Source organism: Rhinolophus sinicus, chromosome 14 (assembly GCF_057876585.1).
Source record: "Rhinolophus sinicus isolate RSI-liver-muscle chromosome 14, RSI-T2T, whole genome shotgun sequence".
In the NCBI taxonomy this organism is placed as follows: domain Eukaryota; kingdom Metazoa; phylum Chordata; class Mammalia; order Chiroptera; family Rhinolophidae; genus Rhinolophus; species Rhinolophus sinicus.
In genome coordinates, this window is record NC_142514.1 from 18,232,230 (window position 1) to 18,258,201 (window position 25,972).

The 25,972-nt window shown below is 45.4% G+C and overlaps 1 protein-coding gene across 2 annotated transcripts in view; it reads left to right on the forward strand.

Annotated features, from left to right (window-relative positions):
• Nucleotides 1–992: 992 nt before the first annotated feature.
• Nucleotides 993–25,972, forward strand: part of ARID1A (AT-rich interaction domain 1A) — a 66,265-nt gene continuing 41,285 nt past the window's right edge. Inside the window, exons 1-2 of one of the 2 annotated variants that reach the window (XM_088790630.1) lie at nucleotides 993–2,185; nucleotides 25,565–25,774. In XM_088790630.1, the coding sequence (XP_088646756.1) occupies nucleotides 1,070–2,185; nucleotides 25,565–25,774 (1,326 nt within the window). In that variant the 5' untranslated portion in view covers nucleotides 993–1,069. The remainder of the gene's footprint in view (nucleotides 2,186–25,564; nucleotides 25,775–25,972) is intronic. The other variant, XM_088790629.1, reaches the window with a different exon arrangement.

Sequence of the window (25,972 nt, forward strand, 5' to 3'; positions counted from 1 at the left end):
GCAGCCAAGAGACCAGGCCCGCTGCCAGGGGGTCAGGCCTGGGCCTGAGGCGGCCGCGGTCTCAGGCTGAGCCAATTCTGCAGACGCGAGTAAAGTTCACGCTGCCCGCTCCCCTCGGTGCGGCCTAGAGGAGACCGACCCGGATAGGAACGACGGGAGGAAGGCGGCGCAGGTTCCGGAAAGGCGCAGGCTCCGTGCCGGGTTTTCCCCGAAGCCTTCGGCGGCGGCGCTGCCGAGCGAAAGCGGCAGAGGGCCTGCTGCCGCCGCGGCTGGTTATCTCCCCTCCTCCTTTGTGAGGGGAAGGGAGCGAGTCCGTTCCACGGCCTGCGCCCGCTCCGCGCTCCGTTCCGGGTTTGCCAGGCGGCCGCGACGGCGCTGGGTAAAATGGCAGTGCTGAGCCTCGTGTCGGAGTGAGGGGGACTCGGAGGAGAGTGGGGCGCTCTAGCCGCTCAGTCCGGCCGCTCGCCCGCTCGCCCGCCCGCTGCCGCGCAGCAGCCTCGGTCCGCGTCGCGGCCGGGGAGGGGAGGCAGGGCGCCCGGCCCGCGCTCCGACTCTGACTCCAGGCGCCCCGGCTGCCGCTGCGCGCCCTCCAGCCCGCCCGTCCCGGGCCCCCCTCCCCCCGCTCCCTCCCTCCCTCCCTCCCCGCCCCCTCCCCCTCGCCTCCCTCCCTCCCTCCTCCTTTCTCCGGCAGCAGAAAGCGGAGAGTCACAGCGGGGCCAGGCCCTGGGGAGCGGAGCCTCCACCGCCCCCCTCATTCCCAGGCAAGGGCTTGGGGGGAATGAGCCGGGAGAGCCGGGTCCCGAGCCTACAGAGCCGGGAGCAGCTGAGCCGCCGGCGCCTCGGCCGCCGCCGCCTCCTCCTCCTCCGCCGCCGCCAGCCCGGAGCCTGAGCCGGCGGGGCGGGGGGGAGAGGAGTGAGCGAGCGAGCGCAGCTCAGCAGCGGAGCCCCGCGAGGCCCGCCCGGGCGGGTGGGGAGGGCAGCCCGGGGGACTCGGCCCCGGGGCGGGGTGGGAGGGGGGGAGAAGTCGAAGACAGGGCCGGGTCTCTCCGCGGACGAGACAGCGGGGATCATGGCCGCGCAGGTCGCCCCCGCCGCCGCCAGCAGCCTGGGCAACCCGCCGCCGCCGCCCTCGGAGCTGAAGAAAGCGGAGCAGCAGCAGCGGGAGGAGGCGGGGGGCGAGGCGGCGGCGGCGGCAGCGGTCGAGCGCGGGGAAATGAAGGCAGCCACCGGGCAGGAAAGCGAGGGCCCCGCCGTGGGGCCGCCGCAGCCGCTGGGAAAGGAGCTGCAGGACGGGGCCGAGAGCAATGGGGGTGGCGGCGGCGGGCCCGGCGCGGAGCCGGACCTGAAGAACTCGAACGGGAACGCGGGCCCTAGGCCCGCCCTGAACAATAACCTCACGGAGCCGCCCGGCGGCGGCGGCGGCGGCAGCAGCGATGGGGTGGGGGCGCCTCCTCACTCAGCCGCGGCCGCCTTGCCGCCCCCAGCCTACGGCTTCGGGCAACCCTACGGCCGGAGCCCGTCTGCCGTCGCCGCCGCGGCGGCCGCCGTCTTCCACCAACAACATGGCGGACAACAAAGCCCTGGCCTGGCAGCGCTGCAGAGCGGCGGCGGCGGCGGGGGCCTGGAGCCCTACCCGGGGCCCCAGCAGAACTCGCACGACCACGGCTTCCCCAACCACCAGTACAACTCCTACTACCCCAACCGCAGCGCCTACCCCCCGCCCCCCCAGGCCTACGCGCTGAGCTCCCCGAGAGGTGGCACTCCGGGCTCCGGCGCGGCGGCGGCTGCCGGCTCCAAGCCGCCTCCCTCCTCCAGCGCCTCCGCCTCCTCGTCGTCTTCGTCCTTCGCTCAGCAGCGCTTCGGGGCCATGGGGGGAGGCGGCCCCTCAGCGGCTGGCGGGGGAACCCCCCAGCCCACCGCCACCCCCACCCTCAACCAACTGCTCACGTCGCCCAGCTCGGCCCGGGGCTACCAGGGCTACCCCGGGGGCGACTACGGCGGCGGGCCCCAGGACGGGGGCGCAGGCAAGGGCCCAGCGGACATGGCCTCGCAGTGCTGGGGGGCTGCTGCTGCGGCGGCGGCGGCGGCAGCTGCCTCGGGAGGGGCCCAACAAAGGAGCCACCACGCGCCCATGAGCCCCGGGAGCAGCGGCGGCGGGGGGCAGCCGCTCGCCCGGACCCCGCAGGTACACTGCTGAATGGGGAGGGGCTGGGGCGAGCGGGGTCCGGGGAGTGGGTGGCGGCTGCGGGGACCAGGCCACAGCCGTGGGCTACCCCCAGTCCGGGGCCCCCACTGCTGGGGAGCTGCCATTGTCTGGCTCTTCTCTCTTAAAATGGCTGCCTGTCTGCCTTCCTTTCCTTCCCTCCTTCAGCCTTTGTGTGGGGCTTTCCCTGAGGTGTCTGCTCCCCTTCTCCCTCTCCCCTGGTCCCTTTGAACTCCGGGGGTCTTCAAGAGGGTGCGGGGCAGAGTGCGGGGAAGGGGCCTGGTCAGGGGTGAGGGGGTGCTGGAGGCTCAGGTTAGGGGTGCAGGCATTGCTAGGAGCTCAGGTGTTAAGTGAACAGTTCTTTGCTCACCTGCCGCTCCTCTCTGCCCCCCCTGCCTTCCTCCAGGCCGTCCCCCATCTGTGCTTTTAAGGAGGGGCCCCTCAGACTCGGGGGGACCTCGAGGGAGGGCAGGGGCCTGCTTGGGGGCAGCTAGAGGCCGGCCGCGGTTCACCCAGGGCAGCTTGGGCCACCTCCTGCTTAGTCTCCTTCGGCCCAGTGGCCTGGGCTTCTCCCTGGAAGTGCTGGTAAACAGCTGAGTGATTGGAGTAGTAAGTGCAGATTGCTTTGGTTTGGGATTTGAATTATGGAGGTAAAATCCTTCTGTCAAAGCCAGGAGACAGTTGGTCTTAGGTTGACATCCTATCTGTGATCTGATTGGCTCCCCATCTCCTGCTCTTGGCCATTTATAATTGCCTCTGATGTAATGGTACAACAATCCTGATGAGCTCATAAACTTTTACACTCTGCTTTTCTGCCAGTGATAACCCAAACCATCGCTGCCACTATCTGCCTTTTATTCCAGAGCTGAAATTGGCTGTGACCTTGAGGAGGGAGGTTTAAGCAGCAATACTGTATCAGCAGGAGCAGAGCCCCAGACAGGCTGCCCTTGTTACATTGTGCCTGAAACAAAAGAGGAGGCAGTGGCATTTTGCTTGTACCTTGGATTTATTTTGCTTGTTATGTTTTATGCAGCCTGAAATAGATTCTGTGTTGTCAGAACAGTAGCTGGGTTTTTCTCTACAATGGGTTTGCTGTTTGTTTTGGTTTTGTGACTTTTCTGATGGTATAAATGACTTCTTTGATGGCTCTGAAGATCCATTTGTCTTGAGTAATTTTGACCCTGTTCACTTTGCAGAATTGAAATTATTTTACTGGATTTTTTATTGAGTGCCAAATGTGGGGTCTTTATGGGAGGAGGTAATAGAAAACTTTTTTTTTTTGAGAACTAGAAGCTTTCAGAGAATTTCATATTAGGTTCAAGAGTTCTGTTTTAAGGAAAGCTGGCCTCATTCTTTGTTTACATGTTGAATCTTAACACTCTTTTGCTAATTGAAATTTGGTAGAGCAGCTCAATTTAAAGGGAAGCTGACATCTTTCAGGATCTTGAGAGGGAGTTTATCCTAAAGACTTGGCTTGGTGTTCCTGGAATATCAAAAGGCGGGTTTTCTATTTTGTCATTTTAGAGCTTTAAAATAGAGGACAACCAATTTTTTTCTTTGCATGTTAAGGTATGTTCCTTTTTTCCCTATATTCCAAGATAAGAAAGATAGGAGCTACAGTGATATTTAAAATTTGCTTAGAAATTACAACTTTCAGGTACTTTTTTATGCATTCTCTTTTATTTTGCGCTTTTTCCCTCTTCGTGTTGTGTTTACAATGCTTTGATCAGAAATACTGGGTATTTTATGGAGTCATGTATCTTTTCAAAGAGGAGGAAGAAAGCTCCAAAAGCTCCCTCCATATTCCCCCTCCCAGCAGTACTCAGTTTACCTTTGTGGCAGTAGGTTCCCTTAGGCAGCCTAATTAGCTGTATCCCTCCCCATCCTGGAACTGCTTTTCTACTCTTCCACTGAGCTGGGAATTTTGAAAATAGTTGTGTTAGACGGCAGATTTAGAGCTCTGTGCCTTGACTCCGTGTCTTCCATGATGTTGTACATCTGGGCAAGAGGTAGGGGAATTTTTGATTGGATTTCTAGTGTCTGGAGAAGAAGATTTTTGTCTTAGAAAACAACATTCTCTTGTCTCTGGGTCATTCTATATCTATTCTACACCTCTTTCCCCTCATGCCTTCTTTTTTTGGTGGGGGTGAGAAATTTATCTGTCTTAAACTTTGAGCAAATAATTTTGGGTAAGTCAAGTCTCATTTAAAGCAAAGATTAATTTGAATTCTGGTTTTGGGGGGAGGAGGGAAATAAAACCAACTTTTGCTGCATAGTGATTTCTGTTTTTCAGTCGTGAAATATTTGAACACTTTCTATGTGCTAGATACTATGCTCTGTGCTGAGTAAATGGTAGGAAAATAGATACAGTCCCTGTTTCGAAGCTTGTTTGTGCTGCCTTTGGGTGAATTTTCTGATTCCCTTTTAACATCACCAGACCTGGCACTTCTCATGCCATAGATTCTTGTTTGGTTTCAGTTCAGTTGTCTACTACCCTGAGACCCAGAGAATGGGCTAGTGAGCATTCACTTGTGGAAGAGACGGTGCAATTTCCAGTTTTATGGGGCTGCTTCAAGTGTGTAGTCTAGATAAGGGTTGTAGGTAGATAGATTTTGTTCTGGATCCCTCTTTGCTACTTAAGGATAAAGCTCTTGTCAGACCATGATGCTCTATTAAGCATTCTTAAATAATAGGATCTTGCTGTCTCTTTGTTTCCCTAACTCAGTTTTGGGTTATGAGTATTTTGCAGAAACTTGCTTGACACAGCTAAGGTGGTAATGTTCTCATTTGACTCTGCCTTTTTGAAATAATGATTAGGTACGTGCGTGTACTGTGGCTATGTCTTTTTCACAGGAGCTGGGAAGATTCCAACAAACTCTCTCTCTATCCCTTTCCATAAGTAAGTACTGTGTCTCAAGGTGTTGAATCCTACTGATGAAATACTTTTCGGTTACCTGATATAAAGCTTTTTACATGGGATGTTTCTAGGTGTGTAGTACTTTGAGAATAGTAAGTACCAGCTCATCAAAGTAAAAAATGAAATAGAATATGTAGTCCAGGATCAAGCTGGATTTGATTGTAGTAGTTTGGCTGTTAGATACTGCTATGGAAATATCAAATGTTATTTCCAACTACTGGGTAACAAATACAGGAATCCTGGGCTTATTGTGGGAATGCCTACTGGCAGAAACTCTGGGCTGGCTGAAATACAGGACTCTTGGAGCTCTCTCAAGTAGGAGGGACCAGGAAAACCACACGGAGATGGCACGTAGTTGTGGGGGCTTCGTGTTTCTGTACTGTTCATGAGAGAACTGGGGTTGATGGGGGTTGGGGTGGTGGTGAGAGAAAAGAGAAAGCAGCCAGGACCAAGGTTGGCTTCTTTGTATTGGGCCCTGTGAGGACTTTTTTAGGTCCCTTCCTTTGTGTATGACATAGTAACCATGACAAGTGGCACCTGCTGTAACAAGATGTCTTGGATTGCATTAAACATTCATATGTTGGATTGATTCCTATAGAGTATGATGTCTACAGTAGGCCTTTTGCAAAGAGGCTGGTGAACTTTTTAAAGAATGTGGAAATAGACAAAGTAATGGTCTGAGCCCCTTACCATTCCACACCCCCGTCCCGGTTGTATTGAATGGCTTCAAATCCCAAAATTCTAGAAGCAACTGAAACATGCAAATACGGTTAAAATAATGGTATTCAAAATAAATTGGCACTGAGTAGTTTTTCCTGCCAGTGAGCTAGGATACCTTGGTCCCTGAAAAGGAGTCCTGATTCCCATGACTTTCATCTCAGGGTTTTACCTTGTTTGGATTGGTCATTATCGTCATCGAGTTGTGTGCCACGCATTGGTGAGGGGTAAAGAGCACAAGACTCCGGAAGAGGAGCCTTTGATTCCACATGCAGCTCTGAATTAAGCTTGTGGGACTTTGGGCAAGTCATTTGCCTTCTGTTTCTTTTGGTGGACTGCATGGCCCTTTCTGATGCTGCACACCTTTCTGTACTTCCATACCTGGCTCATTATGAGGGCAGCATCTTCCTGTGCATTTGTAGGTAGGGGTCTTGAGACCATCTTTTTAACCCTGGGTTCAAGGAACTCAAAGCTGTTTTCTTTTGAGTGTTTACAGGAACAAGTTCTGTACATCTGGGTACCATGGTGGTCTGTAGCCCTTTGCAGAAAAAGCCCTACTAGACTGTTTTGCCTTTAAATTGCTAATTTGTTTGTCGTTAGTCATTCCACCTGGCTGGTGGTTTAAAAACACTAAATAGTAATTGCAAAATTAGGCAGACTTTATTAAAGCAAGACTTGAAAAATAGTTGCTTAAAAATCTCCAAGAGGGAATTTTGGGGATAGATTAGGGATGGGGTGAGGAGTGGATATTCATAAATTCAACGTTAACACTGCTTCTTTCAGGTCTTAGGGGTGGGGTAGGAAGGTGGAAGAGGTGGCATTAGGTTCTCTAGACTCTTTTGGTGTTTGGACAGGTCTAGGTCTGGTTTGGGCAGTTGATTGTAATCTGATTGCCTGAACTTGCCCTGTAAGTTTTTCTGATGGGAGCAAAAGTTCCTGACAGTGGAACAGGAAAAGCTAAGTGTCTCAGGGTCAATTTCATAGGCGTATTGCCTTTTCTCATACCCTTGTTTTTTAAACTATGTGGTGTGGTTTGCAAGTGGTCCTAGAAATGCTGTTCTTTCTTTTCTCTAGCACACCTGAATTTCCGTGCTTTCTCCTCCTGGCTTAGTAGTTTAAAAGTGTAATTTAGGCATATTAGAGGTGTGCTAGAGGGAAGCTTCCCTTTATAAAAGAGGGAAGAAGGTAGAGGGAAAGGTGTTTGATAATTCTCTGCTTGACGCAGCAGCTTCTTCCCCTCTGAAGGAACCAAATGTTTCAGAGCTTTGTGTAAATACTTGCTGAGCTGTCAATATGTACCCAGGAGGTTTCTGTAGTAAGATGTGAAAGGCTCTATAGAATGTTTGACAGGCAAATTAATAAACAGTTTTCAAGCAAAGATAATGCTAGTCTCTTCTCATGTGGTGCAATAAAATAACACTGGAGAAAAAGACATGGGAATACGGAAGAGGGCAGTGCAGGGGGTGGTGATGGAGAGCTCAGAGATGAGGAGAGATGATCTAAACGAGTTTCGAAGTGAAAAGATGCTGCTTTCCAAGAGAAGCCTCTGTGACTCTGGCTCCATGCTAAGCTCAGGGCTTGTAGAACCCTGGTCAAAATCAATTACAATTCCACAGTGAAAACAGAAGTTTAGAAAGAAGGCCCTATGCTTCAGTAGTGAGGTAAGTGTGTTCCAAAAGCTTGGTGTATGAGACTTGGAGTGTTAAAGGTTTTGTAGTTTGGTGAGATGTTTTTAGGGTTGGGTTTGCATTTTTGGAATACCGGAAAGGAGAAAAAGATACTGCCACTTCAGCCCCGTCTTCTCTGTTCTGCTGTGGCTCTCAGGGTTCTAAGCCCCCTCCAAGGGGTTTATGCATGTAGTTTTTACTGAACTCTGTGCATCATTTGCATGTGTATTAAAATTAATACCCTAGGTTCCTGGGTCAGTACAAAGTCCAAATGTTTGGGGACTCAGTAAATCCTGCTTGAGGGGTTATGTGGGTAGATTCAGTCTTTGTATTTGAAGTTGCCATTTTAGGATTAAAAACATTTCTGGGTTCCTTCAATGAAACACTCTTTACGAAGGTGTATTAGAAGTACAGTATATCTTAACCTGTCTGCCTGTAGTATACTCTACTTTGGTGGTCTTGGGAGATGACCAGATTTACCTTCCCAAAGTCTGGTTTTAAACTAAATCCATTGACTTTGACACCAGTTTTCTTCACATGAAGTGTTTTTTTAGACCAGAGCGCTAGCATTGTAATAGGGGATATGAATGTAATCATGACCCTGACCGTAATTCTTAGGTTCAGCTAACTTACCAAACCTTATCAGCTTGTTTTAAAACAAAATACAGAACCTTGGGTTGACACTGACATTGGTTGCCCTGGCCTTTCCCAATATGGTGGTGGTCAGGGTATTAGAACTTCAGACTTGTTGCTGAGAGCATGATATATAGCTCAGGGAGATCTGGAGATTCAAATAGGGATGGGAAATTGCCATATGTGAACATATCAATTAAACACTAAGAAGGGACTTAAAAATAAAAAGATAGAGGCAATCTCTGTTTCAGACTAATTTCGTTTTCTTGGGGAAGCATGCTTATGTGCGTGTGTCTGGAAAACTTATAAAGCAAAGTTTTATAAACGGAAGGAGACCAAATAGTCTATGGGCTGAAGGAATGTGAGAATAAGGAACAGGGTTAGATGTGTTACCTTGGGACACCTTTTCAGAAGCAGTGATTTGTGAAGCTAAACGTTCAAGAAGGGGACAGTTGAAATATTTAATTTCCCTTTTCATAACTCTACGGAGTTCTATGGGCTTTATAGAATCCAAATCACACATCCATCCACAGACCAGTAGTTGTCTCATTCCAGTGACTTTGAGAATTTGGACTCTAACCATAAAATTCCATGAAAGAGAGTGGTTCCAGGGTCTTAGTGGTTCCTGTGGTTATGTGGGGCCTTTCGTACAACCTGCCAAGTTCTCGGCCCGTTCAGGGGCTCTTTTGTAGTAATTTTGGGTTTGGAAGGTCATGTCACCCTTAGAGTTGTGTGCCCTGGACAACTCTGCAGTGACGGTAGTTCAACTTTGTTTGGAGAGCCTGGGTTTTTTTTGTTGTTGTTGTTGGCTCAGTTGACCTTTCGTAAAACAAGAGCCATGAGGTACCTGTCGGGACACTTGGATTGCTGCTATTTCTGCAGAGCTGGGAGCTGAGCTCAAGCTGAGTTGCTTGGATCAGGCCTTACATTGAGGGTTGATGGGTGGGTAAGCTTGCACTTATGCAGTTTGCCCATCTGTTCACAGAAATAGCCTTTAATATTGTTTTTGATTAGGTTGGCTGTGGCCACAAAGCTCATAAATGCTGCAAATATTTGCTTATTTCTTATGGGAACCTTTGAAATGTAGTGATTTGGGTTTCTTTTTACCTGCTGGTCCGTGTGTGATTGGACCACACATGATTTCTGGCAGTTTTCAAGGGCTGTAAGTGGATGCTTAACAGCTGAAGATGCATGGAGTGTTCAGTGCCAGGCTACTACAGTGCTGCCACCTGGAAGAGAAAGATGGGTTACCCTGTTCCAGTATAGAAATGTGGAGTCTTGAGTACAGATTTTAGTTTAGAAATATCCTTCAACTTCTTTTGCCTTGCCGTTCTGGCATTTTGCAAAAGCAAGGTTCCAGTAACTCGGAATTGGGCGCAATGGTTCATCTGCCATGGACAGCAGGTATATAGGGGCTTGATAAACTCCTTAGTCAATCCCAGGTTTTAGAGGAATCCAAGGTAGGGTGAATGGTGACTGAACAGCCTTGACTGCTCTTCCCTGCAATTGCTTCTCCCCCTATTTAAATGGATAGAATAGCTTTTATTGAATGTGAAGGGACATCTGAGTGAACTTTTCTTTGCTTTTGTTAGTCATTTGTGCATACTAGAAGGTGGTCTTGGGACAGGTTGACTTTTTATTTCCCAGTGGCTTCTGCATTTTCTAAGGGTGTACTGCAGTGGGAAGAAGTCGGAGGCCAAGAATGCATTCCAGCATGCTGCAGAGGAGGAAATTTGATCCCTAAAATGTTGACTTTGTTGGTTATGGTACATATTAGAAATCACCCAGTAATCCAGGACAGATTTTTGTCGCCCTCCTGGAAGTTAATGTTGATATGAAATACTAAAGGGCTTTGGGCACTGCAGCTAAGTGCTCTGCAGGCCAAGAGTGCTGCTGGAAATTGCCACCCATATGAAGAGGAAATGTGCCATGTGTTTTTTTTCTCCCTTGCATTTGGGCTTCCTTATGGCTTCTTCGTTGCTTCTGGGTTCCCAAGTCTACAGTGTTAGATATTAGACTTTCTCCTCCCTTGGCACCGGCACATTCATGATTTTCTGTGGCTCATCAGTAGCAGCCAAGATTTTTGTATGCTTTTCCCTCTTAAACTTGTTAGTTTTCAGCTTGCTTATTTATAGACATCTCTGTTAAAAGGAACTCCCCCCTCAAGATCTAGCACGAACATGACGGCAGCAGGGGATTTTAAGGGGTTGATGTGATATCATTTAAAGATGCATTTGCTGTGTGCTTGGTGTTTTTTATTTTGCCTCCTGTTTTCTTTGAGGTCATAACTTGCTTGCCGGGCATGAGTGCTTCTGGGTCCAGCTGTTTCCTCTCAACTGACTTGTGCCTGGTGTACTTTGACTTTTAGGAAGAGTGTGAGTTCAGCCTCGTGGTGGACGATTAAAGGCTGCTCGTTCTGGGTGCTGCCTTTTAGAGGAAGCAGATATGTCTTTGGGCTATTCTAACCCAGTGATTTCCCTTCTTTCTTGGGTAGACCTTATTTTGGCTTTCTGAGGTCCTTAGAGGACAAGTCATCTGAGCAAGAATGCTGGGAATTAGTTGCTGTTTCTTACTACGTCTTCTCTGGCAAATACAGAGGGCTTTCTCTCTTGCCCTTTGGGCAGTTTTCAGGTCTGGTCCTAGTGGTGGAGTTCATGAGTTGGTCCAGCATTAGTTTAGTAGGAGTGTGAAACTCTTGATAATCCAGATTTGGATAACCTGCCTTTCATCTCCACACACCTAACTTTTTACCTGTTTAGGAATCTGGGCTGCTAAAGATAACTATATTATAAAGGATGTGGGGAACAATTCTCATAGGTAGTTTATCCATAGCTTTGTCCTGGGTCAGGGATAGGCTGAGAAATTCACCCTAGGGCAAATAGCTAGTAAAAGGTAGAGTTTGGATTTGAATCAAGGTTTGTCTGATTCTCCAGAGCTATAACACTATAAACGAGTAAAATTGCTTCTCCAGAATAAATTATTCAAACACTAAGGCTTATTGGGACATTATTTTTGCAGTAGCCTGGAACTCTTAAATGGGGTGAAAGACTGAAAAGCCTTCGGTTACAATTTGACATTATGCCTAGAGTTCTGTCCCATACGTCCTTTCCATTTAGGATTTTATTTAGGTTTCTGATGAATGGCCATGTGATCCCAGTGGTAAGAATTGGCAGCATTTAGTCCTCAGCTCCTTTCTTGGGAGGGATCTTGGAGAGTGGGGTTGGGAGTGAGATTCAGGTTCAAAGACAGAGTCGTTCACTTCGATCTAACTTGCATTATGAAACTATTTGTAGAGTGATTTTACTTTCTATAACTTGGAGCACTCACTGGGGAGGCAGGGATTCTTGTCTTAATTTTCCACTTGGGGAAAATGAACACATGAAAGTTGAGTGCTACACACATAGTTTCAGCACAGTCAGCTCTAAAACTGAGGTTTAAAGTTCCCTTAGGCTGTGTGACTTTAGGCAAGTCACTTAACTTTTCTGAATCTGTATCCGATCATATGAGGAAAACTACCTACTTTGTAAGCTGTAGTAAATATTAAATAAGATATGTGAAAGTACTACTGGTATTATCAAATAAAATTCAAACATGACTCCTGGTTGGTAGAGGCCCCTGCTTGAGAGGAGGATAGAACTGAGTGGTTAAAGACAGTATTGGTCTCCACTAAATTAAAAGCTATCCCGTAGTTCTTAGCTACATCTGAGTTATATAAATGTTCTCATTTGAGAGCTAGATTAGTGCAGTGGTTCTCAATGTGGTCCCTAACCATCAGCATCAGCATTACCTGGGCCCTGTTTAGAAATGCAAATACTCTGCCAGACTTAGTGAATCCAAAACACTGGCTCTGTGTAATAAGCCCTCTACGCCATTGTGATGCAAGCTCAAGTTTGGGAACTGCTGGATTTATGCTCAACTGGGCTCCAGAGTACAACTGAATTCCTGGAGGGGCTTCTTCCAAATTACACCATAAGCTAATGTTTCAAATGTATCTTCACCTCCAATGATGTCAAAGTATAATTGGATGGAGAAAAGGTTAAAAGTGCTTGAGGTTGGGGGAGAAGAAAGAAAATACTTTTGAGATGGATCTTCTACTGTACGTTAATGATAAGCTCTAGTGACAAAACAAGTCTGTGTGTTTATAGGACTTGGGAACTCCCTGCCTTTCATTTCTCTTTCATCTCTTCAGTGACCCAGCATGAGGAGGATAATCTGAATCTGTGGTGTTGGTTGTTTGATGAAGGTGGTAAGGATCCTTTTAGGAGGGTAACCTATGGTGTTCTCCAAGTATGACCAGCTGATTAAACTGCCTAAGGAAGTGATTCTTGAAAATGCTCCTCGAAGGCCAGTATCGGAGCATTAAATAAATGTCAAACGTCCCCTCTGCTCGTGATGGCCAGTGGGTCTGAGAACAGGGCCTTTGGTGACCTGGTGATCTCTCAGTGGGCCTCTCTCATCCCCTGCCCCCCAGTGGCCACTCTTGGGTTCTGCTGTGATTCCTTTCTTTGTGTCCCTTGTGAAGTCCTAGCAAATAAATCCTCTAAATAGGTTCCTGACAAGTCGTCCCATCTCTGAAGTGGATGAGGTCTCTCTCTGAGGAGTGGACACTTGAGCCAAGACCTGTCCCCGCTGTATGACTTAAATAAGAATTGTGTTTGACACAGAAATGGGAGTTACAGGAATGGTCGTAATAAACATTGACAATGCAAAGACCAGTGGGAGAACCAGTGTTCTAGTTCACCTGGGCTTTCTGAAAACCCAATGTGTTTCTGTCTCCTTCCCATTAAAAACAAGTTTCCTTGTACCAGACCTCTTTCCTCCTGCCAGAGAAGTGAAGCTGTTGTGATCACTGTGATCTGGCTGCGATGGAGGCAGCAGCTTCCAGGAGGCAGTATGCTGACAGTTTGATCTGTGATGTGATATTTGTATGCATAGGCAAGTACTTTAGTAGGGATTCTTTTGTTCTTTGTGTGTGTTTGTGTATTTTAAACTCACTTTATCATCCTTCTGACTTTTAGCTTTATTTTTCCTGGTCTTGTTTTTTTTTTCCTTTTTCATTCTCTTTTGGCATCTAACTTGAGTAGAATGCGAAGCACATGGAGACCTCAGTAACTTTACCACACCAGAGCTGGTAAAATGCCTCCTTTCAGGACTGTAGATGCAATTTATACCACTTCCAGATCAATATCATTCAGTGAAGATTCCTGGTGTCTGCTTACCTCTGTTGGAATGGCCTGGCTAACTACAGGCAGAAAGTGCCTTTCTCTACTTATCTAATAACAGAAGTTTCCTAATGATCTCTACCTCTTCTCTTTTCCTACTTTATTGCCTTTGGTGTGGAGACTGTTGGTTTAGCCCTCCTTAATCTGTTTTTAGGGTTCTTTTGGCCCAGGACAGATTTGTAACATTCTTGTTTTTCTTTCTAGTCTGTGATTTGAATCTTCTGCTTTCCCAGTGCAGCTTTGAGTTGGCTTCTTTAAAACCCCTACATAAAACCTCAAGTGACCAATATGTGGTCACATTATGGTATTTTGGGTTAAAATAAAATGAGATTGAGATAGCTGGGTTCACACCCCCCCCCCCCCCCCCACATTCACCAACGGGAAATTCTGTGTGCCTTGGGTAAGACAATCTCAAAAGAGTGTGGGAGCCAAAACAGACTTGTGGGCTGGGAGTGGGGGGAGAGATACATTTTAGTTAGATTTCCATAGCTTAGCATGCCAAGTATCCATCCCAATTTGGTTATACTGGCCAGAGATAGCAAATAAAGAAGAGAAACAAATAGGTTTCAGAAAAGACAGCTGGTAACTTTGGTCTGGTCCCATGTGTTTCTGGTCTAGATGATGAAGCCAGGGTCTCCTGCACATTAATGAGGACGGCAGTGTCGAGGAGGTTGATACCAGTATACTTTTGGAGCTTTGACAAGAACTGGAAAATGTACGGGATTCTATGGCTTTTCATTCAGGGAATTTGAAGAAGCCTGAGGATTTGGAGGCACCTATAACCTTAATAAGGTTGGCTGTGCCTTGAGCCATTCTTTAACTTACTTAAACATGCCTGCTATAGTTCAGAGTGGACTTAGGGGGACCAGGTGAAAACTTGTCATTTTTGGAAAGTGGTCCAAGGCAGTCCTAGGAATTAATGAAATAATAAACACTGTGGCATTGCTGCTGTTTCTGCGTGTTTTATCAAAAGACCTATCTTGATTGGATTGATGACAATCAATGAAAGCATGATAAATGGAATCCTGACTGCATGTAAATCAAGTTCCTACAGTTCAGTGATGTCACAGATACCTTTTTTAGTATAGAAGGAAAAACTGGCAGGACGTAGAACTGTGCACTTAGAGAAATTTAGGGTCTTTTTATATAACCCCTGCAAGACCAGTCCAAGTTTGGAGTTACAGATAAAATGAAAGGAATAGGCAAAATCAGAGTATTTTTAAAAGAGAAAGCAAATGAGGCCTTAACGTTTTGTCGTTTAGGAACAGTTTTTTCCTTACCTTTTTTGTTTGTTTTTGAGCAGTATCTGCAAAGCAGTTTAATAGGGAAGAGGCAGGAGTATTTTAGAAACTAGGTCAGAAGAAGTAGGTGTGATTTAGAAGTGTTGTTTTTATTAAAGAATTGGTAAAAAAAAAATTTTGGTATGTATGCATCCTTCTCAGTGAAGCTCTGTACGATTACGTGACCCTTGCTTTTATATGTATTCCTTAAGTGTATTTTATCACTCAATAATGAATGGCAAATAAGCAGGACAGAAAATGTCTTAAAAAACTGCCCCGTTCAGTTGGGTTTGTAATCCATCCCCACGAAGGTCCTTTCCCTAGTTGAAGCACCAAAGGATGGTTTGTGGGAGGAAGTACCTTTTTCTGGTGTCAACCCATACCACCTCATGTGGGTAACAAGGTCTGTACATTATTAAGCTTTTAATTATTGAGCATGTACTGGATGCAGAATACCAACCTACCTTTCTTGCATACCACCAAGATTTCCTGGACTTTGATTACATTCCTCATTTCTTGAGACTTTTCAGGATAAGAACTTTTTAAAAACTCACTTAATTGCCCAGTCCTATTGCCGAAATGTTGTCTAATGCATACACTACTTGGGACTTGCCAAAACGGCAATACTTTTTTTTGCAAAACCTGAGTCCCTATCATATGCCAGTTGCTTACAGTAATGCAATAACTACTTATGGAGCTTCTGCAGTGTGTCAGGCACTGTATTGTGAACATAGGATTCATAATTCCTGCCTCTCGTGGAGTACTTTCTACTGGGGAAAGGTGTAAGTAAATCACAAATAACTACCGTGTTTCCCTGAAAATAAGACCTAGCTGGACCATCAGCTCTAATGCGTCTTCAGGAGCAAAAATTAATGTAAGACCCGGTCTTATTTTACTATAATATAAGACCGGGTCTTATTTTAATGTTGGGTCTTATCTTAATTTTTGCTCCAAAAGACATACTAGAGCTGATTATCTGGCTAGGTCTTATTTTCAGGGAAACACGGTATGTAATTATAATTCTATAAATACACTGTAGGAGACCTACTACCTTCATTAAATTATTTTCCAACTATTTTTTAAATAAATTTTTATTTATGATAACCTTGGCTAGTGGGGTAGTTTTGTACAGTTGGGCTCTTGGGATGGGTACTGGTCAGTTTTTTCCCTTAACTGCTCCAGGGTCAGATGTTACAGGAAATTCTCCATCTGAGATTGGACTTGAGTCCGTTAACCTCTAGTGGACTCTAATGGGCTAGAGGCCATTGTTTCTTAGCGAGGCTGTTTGTGTTGGAGTGACATTGTGGGACATTTGGCATCCTGCTCCTCAGGCAAGAAATGCCAGTAACACCACAGAGTTGCTGTGAGAACCAAAAGAGGTGCTTTCATACTTTATTCCTAAACACGTCTCAGGGGTTAGTATTGCCCCGGATGAAAATTATTGGGCTACACTGTTAGGATTCTTGGAAGGAGCCATTGAACGGATTCCTTTGGGAGAACAGACTGAAAGTAGGTAGAGCTTGAAAATTGGACTGGTCAATCCTTTTGGTGTCGAACGTGTGTGTTCTTGTTTTTTAAGTAGGTATTTTGAAACTGCTTTCAATCCCATTCTGCTTTTTCTCCTATTGACGGTGGAGAGAACTGGTACTGTAAAAAACATTTCACGTACTTAATCATTTGCAGTATCTCATATCTTTGTTAGGAAGTTTTTAAATTCCCATTTTACAGATGGTTCTGGTGCTAAGGGATGAAGTAACTTGCTCAAAGTAGTGCCAGAGCGTATGCTTTTTTTCTTTTTTTAAAAGCATAACCTTATTGATTGCTAGTTAACCTCTAGTTTACCACTCTGGATTTCCGGTATTGAGTAAATGGGACCACACCTTAATTATTATTCTGGTTTCTGAGTTTTATTGCTAGAAATTTGGGACTTGTGTAGGATGAGAGAATAGCTAACGTTTTAGGTAATGGAAGATACAGCAGTCAGACACAGACACATACCTACCTCCTGGAGGTTATATATTCCAGTCTAGGATATAGATATTAAACAAGTAAGTAAACCATATAGTGTGCTAGTGATACATGCTCAGGAGAAAAAGTTAATCAGGGACCCGGTATAAGAAGTGTGCAGGATTGAAATTTTAGACAGGTTCACCAGGGAAGGCCAAATTGAAGTGATACTTGATATGAAAAGAGTGAGCTATACTGGTATCTGGGAGGGGATAAGAGAGTATTCCAGGCGGAAGGATCAGTGAATACAAAGGTTCTGAGGCCAGAGCATGACTAGCTAGTTTGAGGAAACTGTGTTTTGTTTTGTTTTAATGTATTAACTCCTTTCCTTCAACCCTGGGGGTGCTACTACCGTGTTTCCCCGAAAATAAGACCTAGGCGGACAGTCAGCTCTAATGCATCTTTTGGAGCAAAGATTAATATAAGTCCCAGTCTTATATTACATTATATTACATTACATTATATTATATTATACCTGGTCTTATATTAAAATAAGACCGGATCTTATATTAATTTTTGCTCCAAAAGATGCAGTTGAACTGATAGTCCGGCTAGGTCTTATTTTCGGGAAAACACGGTACTATTATCTCTATTCTGTTGATGTGGAAACTGAGGGACAGAGAAGTCGAAGGCATTGTGGGGGCAGAGCTCTTAACCACTGCCTAGGACTGGACGTGTAGAACCAAAGCATTTCCTCTCAACACCAAAGAGGTTAGGAATTTCAAGGCCTCTAGAATTTCACTTTCTCCTCCACAGCTCCTTTTCCTTTCCTACTTTTAAAGTTTTACACACAATTCTCTACCTTCCTGGAGCATTATATTCTAATCTAGGATACAGACAATGAACAAGATAAGTAAAGCATACATAGTGTGTTGGTGATACATACCCAGGTGAACAAGAAAATCAGGGACTGGGTATATAGGAATTTGGGAAAGCTTGGCTTTGAGAATGCTGTTTATTTGGGAATCTGGGAATCTGAGGTGCTGGAGATGGGAGGAGTTTTGGGAGGGAGGTCTTGTAGTCCAAATGCTCCCAGACTGGACGAATTGCCTGAGGAGATTCCTGGCCCCGTCCCATAGCTGCTGATTCAGAATCTGGAGAGCAGGGTTCGATTGTGTAGCTGACAAGGTAAAACCTGGTTAGTGCCTGCCTGCCCGCCCCTCTGAGGAGCTGCAGAGAACTGGGACCAGAACCCAGGTGTTGGCTCAGTCTAGTACTCTGCACCATGCTGCACTGCTGCCTTACTCTTGAGATGAAAAAGTTGCAAAGAAGGGATGTTTAATTTTATCAAGTGGTATTTCGGTTCCTGTTTAATCATCTTCTTGGGGCCTTACTGTTTTTATAACCGTGGATTTTAAGCAGCACCTGAGGAGGAATTCTTTCTTTAGTTGTGTGATTGCCTTAGAAGCTTTTGTAATTTGTTGGGAATTGGGAGATACCGGTTAGCTAAGTTTGGTCTTCCAAAAAAGTTAACTTCATCATTTTTGGAAGAGCATTTTCGCTGTTGAAAGGTGGCTAATGAAAGTGCTCTGGATGAGGAGAAGGAATTTATCATTTGTTGGAGAATTCATTAGTTTGGTGTTCTAGCTGTATTTGAAGGGCTCTTTCTGGGACCAAAGAAGAAATAAAGAAATACCAGCCACCTGGTTGTGGTTTTTCTGCTGTGCCTCTTTTGGGTGGGCAGCTGTGAGGTGGTTAGTACGTTAGACTCTCATAATCTGTGAGTTTTGCTGGATGATTCAATGACTCTTCCTCCTTTGGTTTCTTTTACCCTTAGTGAGTTTTCTCAGATCTTCTGATCTGGAAGGATGGAGCACAGTAGCCTAAATAGCTCAGCCTGGGAGAGAGCCAGGCCTCTTGTCTTTCTCTCTGTCACTTTAGAGACAGTGTGGGTTGGAAGGTCCTAAGTCTGATGTCTTGTTGCAGCCCCTCCTAGGAGTTTGGTCAGGCTGGTGCTTTGGGTGATATCTTTGAAATGGGCTCTTCTAAGTCCATAAAATGGAATGTGCCGACCTTGTAGAATCGTTTCTCTAAGCAGAATGGGGTAGATAAAACTTTTCATTGACTTTGGATTTTTTACTTGTATTTAACTTGGACACTTACGGAACTTTGAAAGAATTGAAAACAAAAACAAAAACAACCCAAAACCTGTCTCTTTGGCGTGGTAGTTACGAACTTGTTGGTAATCTCTCACATAGACCAGCTTGTTTAGAACTTGAATGAACCAGAACTAGACTGAAAGGATCTTTTTCCATCTTTTGTGAAGTGGAAAACTGGGCTTTAATTCTTAGGTTATGAATGATAAGAAGCATAGGCTGAGTGGGTTCGATTTCCTGGGTCACGTGTTGGTATACCTGATGAGGGATTTTTATTTTAATATCATCAATTTAATTTCAGGAAATCTTGAATGATGTCTTTGGTGAGGCCACATACGAGGTTAGGAATCTGTTATTGCCCTAGGTGGGGAAACATGACTGTTTAAATGCGAAACAAAAGGGAAGGAGTCTCGTTTTAGGAGGCAGGGTCTGGGGATAGAACTAAACAAGCAGGTTTCTGGGCAATTTCTTCTCAGTTGGGATGGGAGGAGTCCTTGCCCAGTCTTCAAAGTCCTGAAGTACTGGGGGAGTGAGAAAACACAGGATGGGGGGGCACTGCATACAGATTTCTGTGTGGCTGGGGATGGGGCACGATTCTCTGGTCAACTCATGTGTATCAGGGTCCAAAGGGCGGTTTTTCTGGAAGTCTGCTGTCCATCCTAAGATGTGAGTGGGGCCACGTGGAACTTGCACGTTGGTTGGGAGAGGCCTTAACTTTTATATTTGTCCCTGCCTGGAATGCTTCTCAACAGGGGAGGGTCCGGTACGGGAACTGGATCAACAGCTGCCGCCTGTCCCTGTAATCACAGGAAGCTGAGGCCGGGTGCCTTTGTATGGGAGCTCTGCAGCCAGACAATAGTTTGTGCTGGCGGGGCCATGTGGCGAGTCATGTGACCCGGGGCTGTTTTCTTGCCGGGGTCCTTACCCATCTGTTCTCTCCGCTCTTTCTGGGTTATCAGGCGCCAGTCCAAGTCCTCCCAGGCAGCCAGCTTCATGGCCAGAGATTACGAGCACTAACCTTCCTGGCAGGGGCGGTGTGGCTTCGCGTTTATGCAGATTAGCCATGTGTTTCTCACTTCAAGGCGTTCCACAGGAAAAGCCTTTTCCTGTGTTTGGCTCTCAGTGGGCGGTTCCCAGCTTACTGTACTGGGACTCGGCGAGCAGCAGGCGTGCACAAGAAGGGATCACAGTACACTGGCCCCCTCCCATTCCACCTCCAGTGCTACGTCACCACAACACAACCGCTCGCGCTCTCATACTGTTGGTGTCATTCATTCGGTGCCAAGATTGCTTTAAAAAATTCCCTTGGCCCCAGTTCAAACAGGAGTACAGCTGGGATGTGTTAGATTTTAGGCAGTCTGCCCTCAATTTGAGATGAGTTATAAATAGCAGTGCCGACTTCCTTAACTACCGCTCTCTGAGGTAAAATGCAGGTTAATTACTGTGGGAATCAATTAGGGGGTTCTTTCAGTTAAAGAGCCAGGGATGCTTTTTAAAAAATTGTTATTATTAAAAGTCATACAACAAATCTGGCCAGGAATAAATTGAAAGCACAAGGATTAAGGAGTAATATGTAAATGTCCAAAATCCAAGATCATGGCTCTAGGTTTATACTGGCTCCAACTAGTTGGCATTTAGGGTGACAGAACAAGTAGTAGTCAAAACTTTCTGATGGACACCTTTTCCAGCCCCGGCCCATCCCTCTCGACTCGTGTTCTTGCCAATCCAAACCTGGCTCCTTAGAGTTGCTGCCTGGTCACTTCCTTTCTCCATCTTAGGTTTGAGACTGCAGCTTGGAGCTTTCCTTAGGTGGACTCAGATTTCAAGAAAATTAAGAAGTTTCTCTTTCCTGATGGACTGTCACATGGTTTGGTGCATTTTGGTGAAAGTATCTTTCTGCTGGGAAGTTTGAGTCCCTGGTCCTTTCTTCTCGGCTCTCTTCTATTAATCAGTCGTGGTCAGAGGCTGGAGAATTTACAGTCAGTCTTTATAGCTCAGCAACCCCTGAGGGTCCTTACGGCTTTGCTTGATGCAATAAGAAGCTGTACGGGATTGCATGAGCGCCCTGGTCTGGAGGGGCTTGTCATTCCATTGGCTTGGAGCAGGAGAACTTTCTGTGCAAGTGGTTAGTCTGCAAACTGTTTGTTCTGAATATATTCAGAGGGACCAGCTTGCTAAGGCATCCTTGCCTTTGATGATGCCCCCTAAACTGCATCTTTTGATGCATTTCATTTGGCAGGCAGTTTGTAACACGCCAGTGATCTGGAAAGAGATAAGTGGTGGATAGAGATGGGGCGTTTTCTTACGGCTCTTTTCCCTTTTTCTTATTTTATTTTTTATGAATGCAGGAGGGTATATAGCAGGGGGCCCCACTTCCCTGATCAAGGGGGCAGCATTTTCCTCTCAATTATGTGTCTTTATAGCAGAGCCTTTGCTTTTGAAGTATAATCACAGTAATCTACTCCTGTGGTTTCCCATTGAAAGGATTTCCTTTCCGTCTTTCCCAGAGAGGAATCTCTGGCCTTTTGCAGCCAGGGTTTGGTGTTTACCATCCGTTGCCTTTTCCTTGGTGCCTGCACACTGCTGATGATACTGGTTTTTCTGTCTTAATGTGTAGTAGAGATTTTTCTAGTCTCAAATTGCTACTTTCAAATAAACTGATTAAGTGAAGATTTAAGGCCCTTTCTCTGTTACAAGAGATTGGAAGTTGGCATTTTATCTATAACTGCAAATCACAAATCTTTCACAATGGTTTTAAATGTCAGAAGTTTGAGTTAGGTCCCTGCCCACCTCCCTTTCTGATAATGAGCAGATGTTTAACTTTGACATGAGAACAGAGTGATCTGATTGTTGGAGCCGAATGTATTTGTTTGCTAAGCTACATATTCTGTTGATTAAAACCCTTTGGTAAGGGAGGGGGTTAGCAAGTTGATGTCCAGGAAAAGGAAATGCCTTAATTTTACTTTTAGAATAAGAATTTCTTTGACTTGTGTTTATTTTTCGTCTGCGAAGATTTCCTAAAGTTGACGGACGAATCATAGAACCCTTTATTAACTAGTCCCCATGTAAGTAGCTGTCCTCTATTGGGAGTGCAGTTCACCTGTTGTGTGAGAGGAAAAGGTAACTTGTCTTTTGTTTTTAAGCAGTGTGTTTGGGGGTGCCGGTACACTTTGAGGGCCTGTCGGGTAAAGGATGGCACATAAGATTCTTCTCAACAGTGTGCTGTTCTCCCTTGGCTGTTTGTTCCACCCTCTCCGCTTCATTTCAGTTCAATTCACTTTTTTTTCCTGCCCTCAAAGTCATAACCTGGTTTAGGGTGTGCCCCCCGGCCCTGTAGTTAGATGGTGTGATCTGGGCTTTTTTTTTTTTTTTTTAATTGAAATGCTATTTTACTGTATTTCATATGGAATTAGAGGAAATCTTTATTCCTATTTCAATGTGATTTAACCTCAGTGGTTGCTAAAATATTTATGCCACGACAAATTCTTTTGGAGTCTAATTCCTGTATTTCATAATAATGACTTTATATTATTCTTTTTTTTAATATAAAATTTTTTCCATTACAGTTGACACTCAACATTATATTAGATTCAGGTGTACAGCATAGTGTTTAGACATTTATATAATTCACAAAGTGATCCTCCTGATTAGAACCCCCTGGCACTGTACATAGTTAGTACAGTGTTGTTGACTGTACTCCCTGTGCTGTACCCATCTGGGCTTTCTCTCCATAGTATCGCCCACCTACTTCTTGCATTAGGGCAGCCTGACACATTGCAGTTACTGAGCCCTCGCTCTGCACTTGGGGTCTTTGGGAGGGGACACTTTGAAAATAAAAGACCTTTATCTCTGGCTTCCCAGAACTTAGCCTTGAGAGATGCAGTCAGCTGGACAACTGAATGCCAAACCTTATGATTCTGACTGAATTTACAAGACATTTAGCAATGGGAGCGATCGGAGTGTGCTGAAGAATTGGGGAGTGGTTTCATGTTGAAAGGGTGGATTTCTGCAGGGTACCATTGCATAGAGCTGGGCATGTACTGTGTGGGGAACTTGGGCATGAAACTGAAAATGTGTAGAATTGAGCATGCTGTGGAGGGCTTTGGAGGCAGACAGAAGTCCTGTTTATCATTATGGATAATACCTATTACTTATTGGGCATTTAAATAGCAGGCACCGTGTGAAATGTGTTATGTGCGTTTTAGATGAAAAACTAAGTATGTTCAGGGTGAAACAGTGATAGAATTCGGATCTGAACCCAATTCTATTGATTTGCTACGCTCTTTGCTCTTTCTGTACAATACTGTACAGGATGTAGCAGGTTAGTAGGTAGGAAGTTCGGAGCTGTTGAGCAGGGAGAGATGAAAATTATTTGCAAGCATTGTTCTAGAACTGTGTGGTTCAGTATGATAGCCACTAGCCACGTGTGGTTATTTGAATTTAATTAAAAGTAAAAGAATAATTCAGTTCCTCTGTTGCACTAACTATATTGCAAGTACTTAATAGTTACACCTCACAGGAGATTTTATTGGGTAGTGTTTCTCTAGATCACTGGTTCTCAGCTAGTATACATTAGAATTATCTAAGGAGCTTAAGAGGTAAGGGTGGGGGAGCCCAAGCTCTTCCAGACCCACTAAATTGGAATCTCCAGGGAGAGGCCCAGGCCTTCGTGAATTGTCGCAGAAAATTTTGATCTGTAGCTCTGATTAATAGCTACTGCTCTAGAAGCTCCATGGTAACCATGGTAACGACTGCCCCTCATGTGTTGTGGGGAGACCTGGACTGACAGAGATACTCAGAGTGGGCTGGTCTCTGTTTAGCAAATGTAGTCTCTTCACCTGGAGGCCACATGGACAGCAGCTGCAGTCTGGGATGAGATGAGGATTTCCTCATTATTTCTCCTCCTTACGATGTGGCGGTGTGTAAGCCCCTGAGCTCTTCACCAGAGAGCATGGTGATGTTTTGGCTCTATTGCCAGGTGTATCTGGGGAAGACCACATGCTATTTATTACTTACTAGTCCAGTTGTTAAATTTGAACTTCCTAAACAGTCCCAAAGGAATCCATCTAGCTCCAAAATTATGATTGGGAACATTATTGAAACTTCTGATACAGAGACAGGACTTGGGCAAAAATTATTTAGTTATATTGGGAACGGCAGTTTAATAATATTGACATGTAGTAGTGATCTGGGACACGGTTTTCCTATGATTGTAGTTTAGAAACTTGGAAGGTACTCCCATCATCACTGTTATCTTTGTAGCTGAGATTTCAGCTGCAACCTAAGAGAACTTTGCTTCTGCTTTTTCCCTCTTGATATTTAGAAGAATAGTCTGTGGCTTTTTGTCTTATCCATTTTCCTCATGACAGCTTGACTTCCTCTATTATAAAACTCTTAGGTAGTACTCTGCCAAAAAAAAAAAAAAAAAAAAGATGTACAGAGAACCAGTTGTTTGAATTCCCTCCGCCCCCGCCCATTTTGGAGGGGGTTTTGTGATTTTTAAGGTCTAACACACCTTAAGTTATAATTTATTAATTGTGAAATAACAGAACTAGAAGGGACCCTAGGTGTAGTCTAGACTTGTGGTTCTTAAAGTGAAGTCCCTGGACCAGCAGCATAAATATCACCTGGGAGCTGTTACAAATGCATGTCCTATGCCCGTCCCGGAGCCTACAGAATCCGAGACTCGGGGGGTGAGTCTCCACAGTCTGTGGTTTAACAAGCCCTCCAGGTAATTTTAATGCATGCTAAAGTTTGAGAACTACTGAACTCCTAAATTTGAGACTTAATGATATTCAGGCCCAGAGGATTCATATCTACTCAGCACCCCCAATTTAAGACTCAGTTTTCAAGTTTTATGTCAGGTCCAAGCCTACTTTCCAGCTTGGGTGTATCTATTTAAGGTACTTCGAGAAACTCCCTATCCCATCCACACCAGCAGTAGATATAGGTAGGCATCTCTGACAGGGGAAAGGATGCTGGGGCTCTGTCCTGTATATAGCTCCAACAGGACAAAGTCATGTCAAAAAATGAATGAGCTGATTCACAAAGAGCTAAAAGAAATCTATGTTTGTAGCAAAACACCTGTGAATTGAACTTAGCTTTCATTATTGGTGCTATGCTGTACCTCTATATCTTGTTCTTTAAAGAGACAAAAGGTCTAGTCTCCTTATACCCTGAAACTCTTGAATATTAAAGGAGATGAACTTGTCAGTTGAGAGGCACAAGCCTGTAAATTCAAAGTCACAGTTCCCTCAACAACTGTAACTTAGCCCTGTTACCCATTTTGAAGAAAGCATTAATTGATGTGCTTATGCCATCCTGCAAACAAGCTATAGATGTGCGAGGAAAAAAGATTCCACTATTTAAAGGATAGAAACATCTAAATGCTTGTATACTTGAATTCCCAACCATAGCATTGAAGCCTCAGTTTTGGTGTTGAACAAGATCCTGGGAGAGTATAGCAGTACCGTCCTCTCCCGGCTGCAGGGCCTTTGCTCTGATTTTCTACACCATGGAGTGCATCTGTTTATTGCTCCACACCTGACCTGTCCCTGGGATCTCAAGTAGTACCGCACTTACAAAGTAGCATATAGCTTACAAGATGCTGTCACAAACGTGGTATTTTCATTTTACGTATGAAAATCAAGGTTCTAAGGAAGGTTAAATGACTAGCCCAAGGGTTACTGGGTCTATACCGTTACTCTTCCATAGTAACTGTTTTTCTGTGCGGCATGCAGACCTGTATACTTGGGTTTGTGTTTATATTGCCCAGAGGCCATTTGAAAGCTTCAGGTTAATGAAATGCTCTTTATTTTGTAGCCATCCAGTCCGATGGATCAGATGGGCAAGATGAGACCTCAGCCATATGGTGGAACTAACCCATACTCGCAACAGGGACCTCCATCAGCACCGCAGCAAGGACATGGGTACCCAGGGCAGCCATATGGGTCCCAGACGCCGCAGCGGTACCCGATGACCATGCAGGGCCGGGCACAGAGTACCATGGGCGGCCTCTCTTATGCACAGCAGGTGACTCCAATTACCTTAACCCTTAATCTCTCCAGGATCTGGTCTTGAGCTATAGAATCAGAATGGGCTTTGGCTTCCAAACCTCTTGAAAGGAAGGTAGGCCAACTGGCTCAGCTAGTTACAGTGTGCTACAAGGCCAAGGTTGTAGGCACCATCCCAGATAGGCTCAGAGGAACACTGCTCCCTGGCTGCATATCT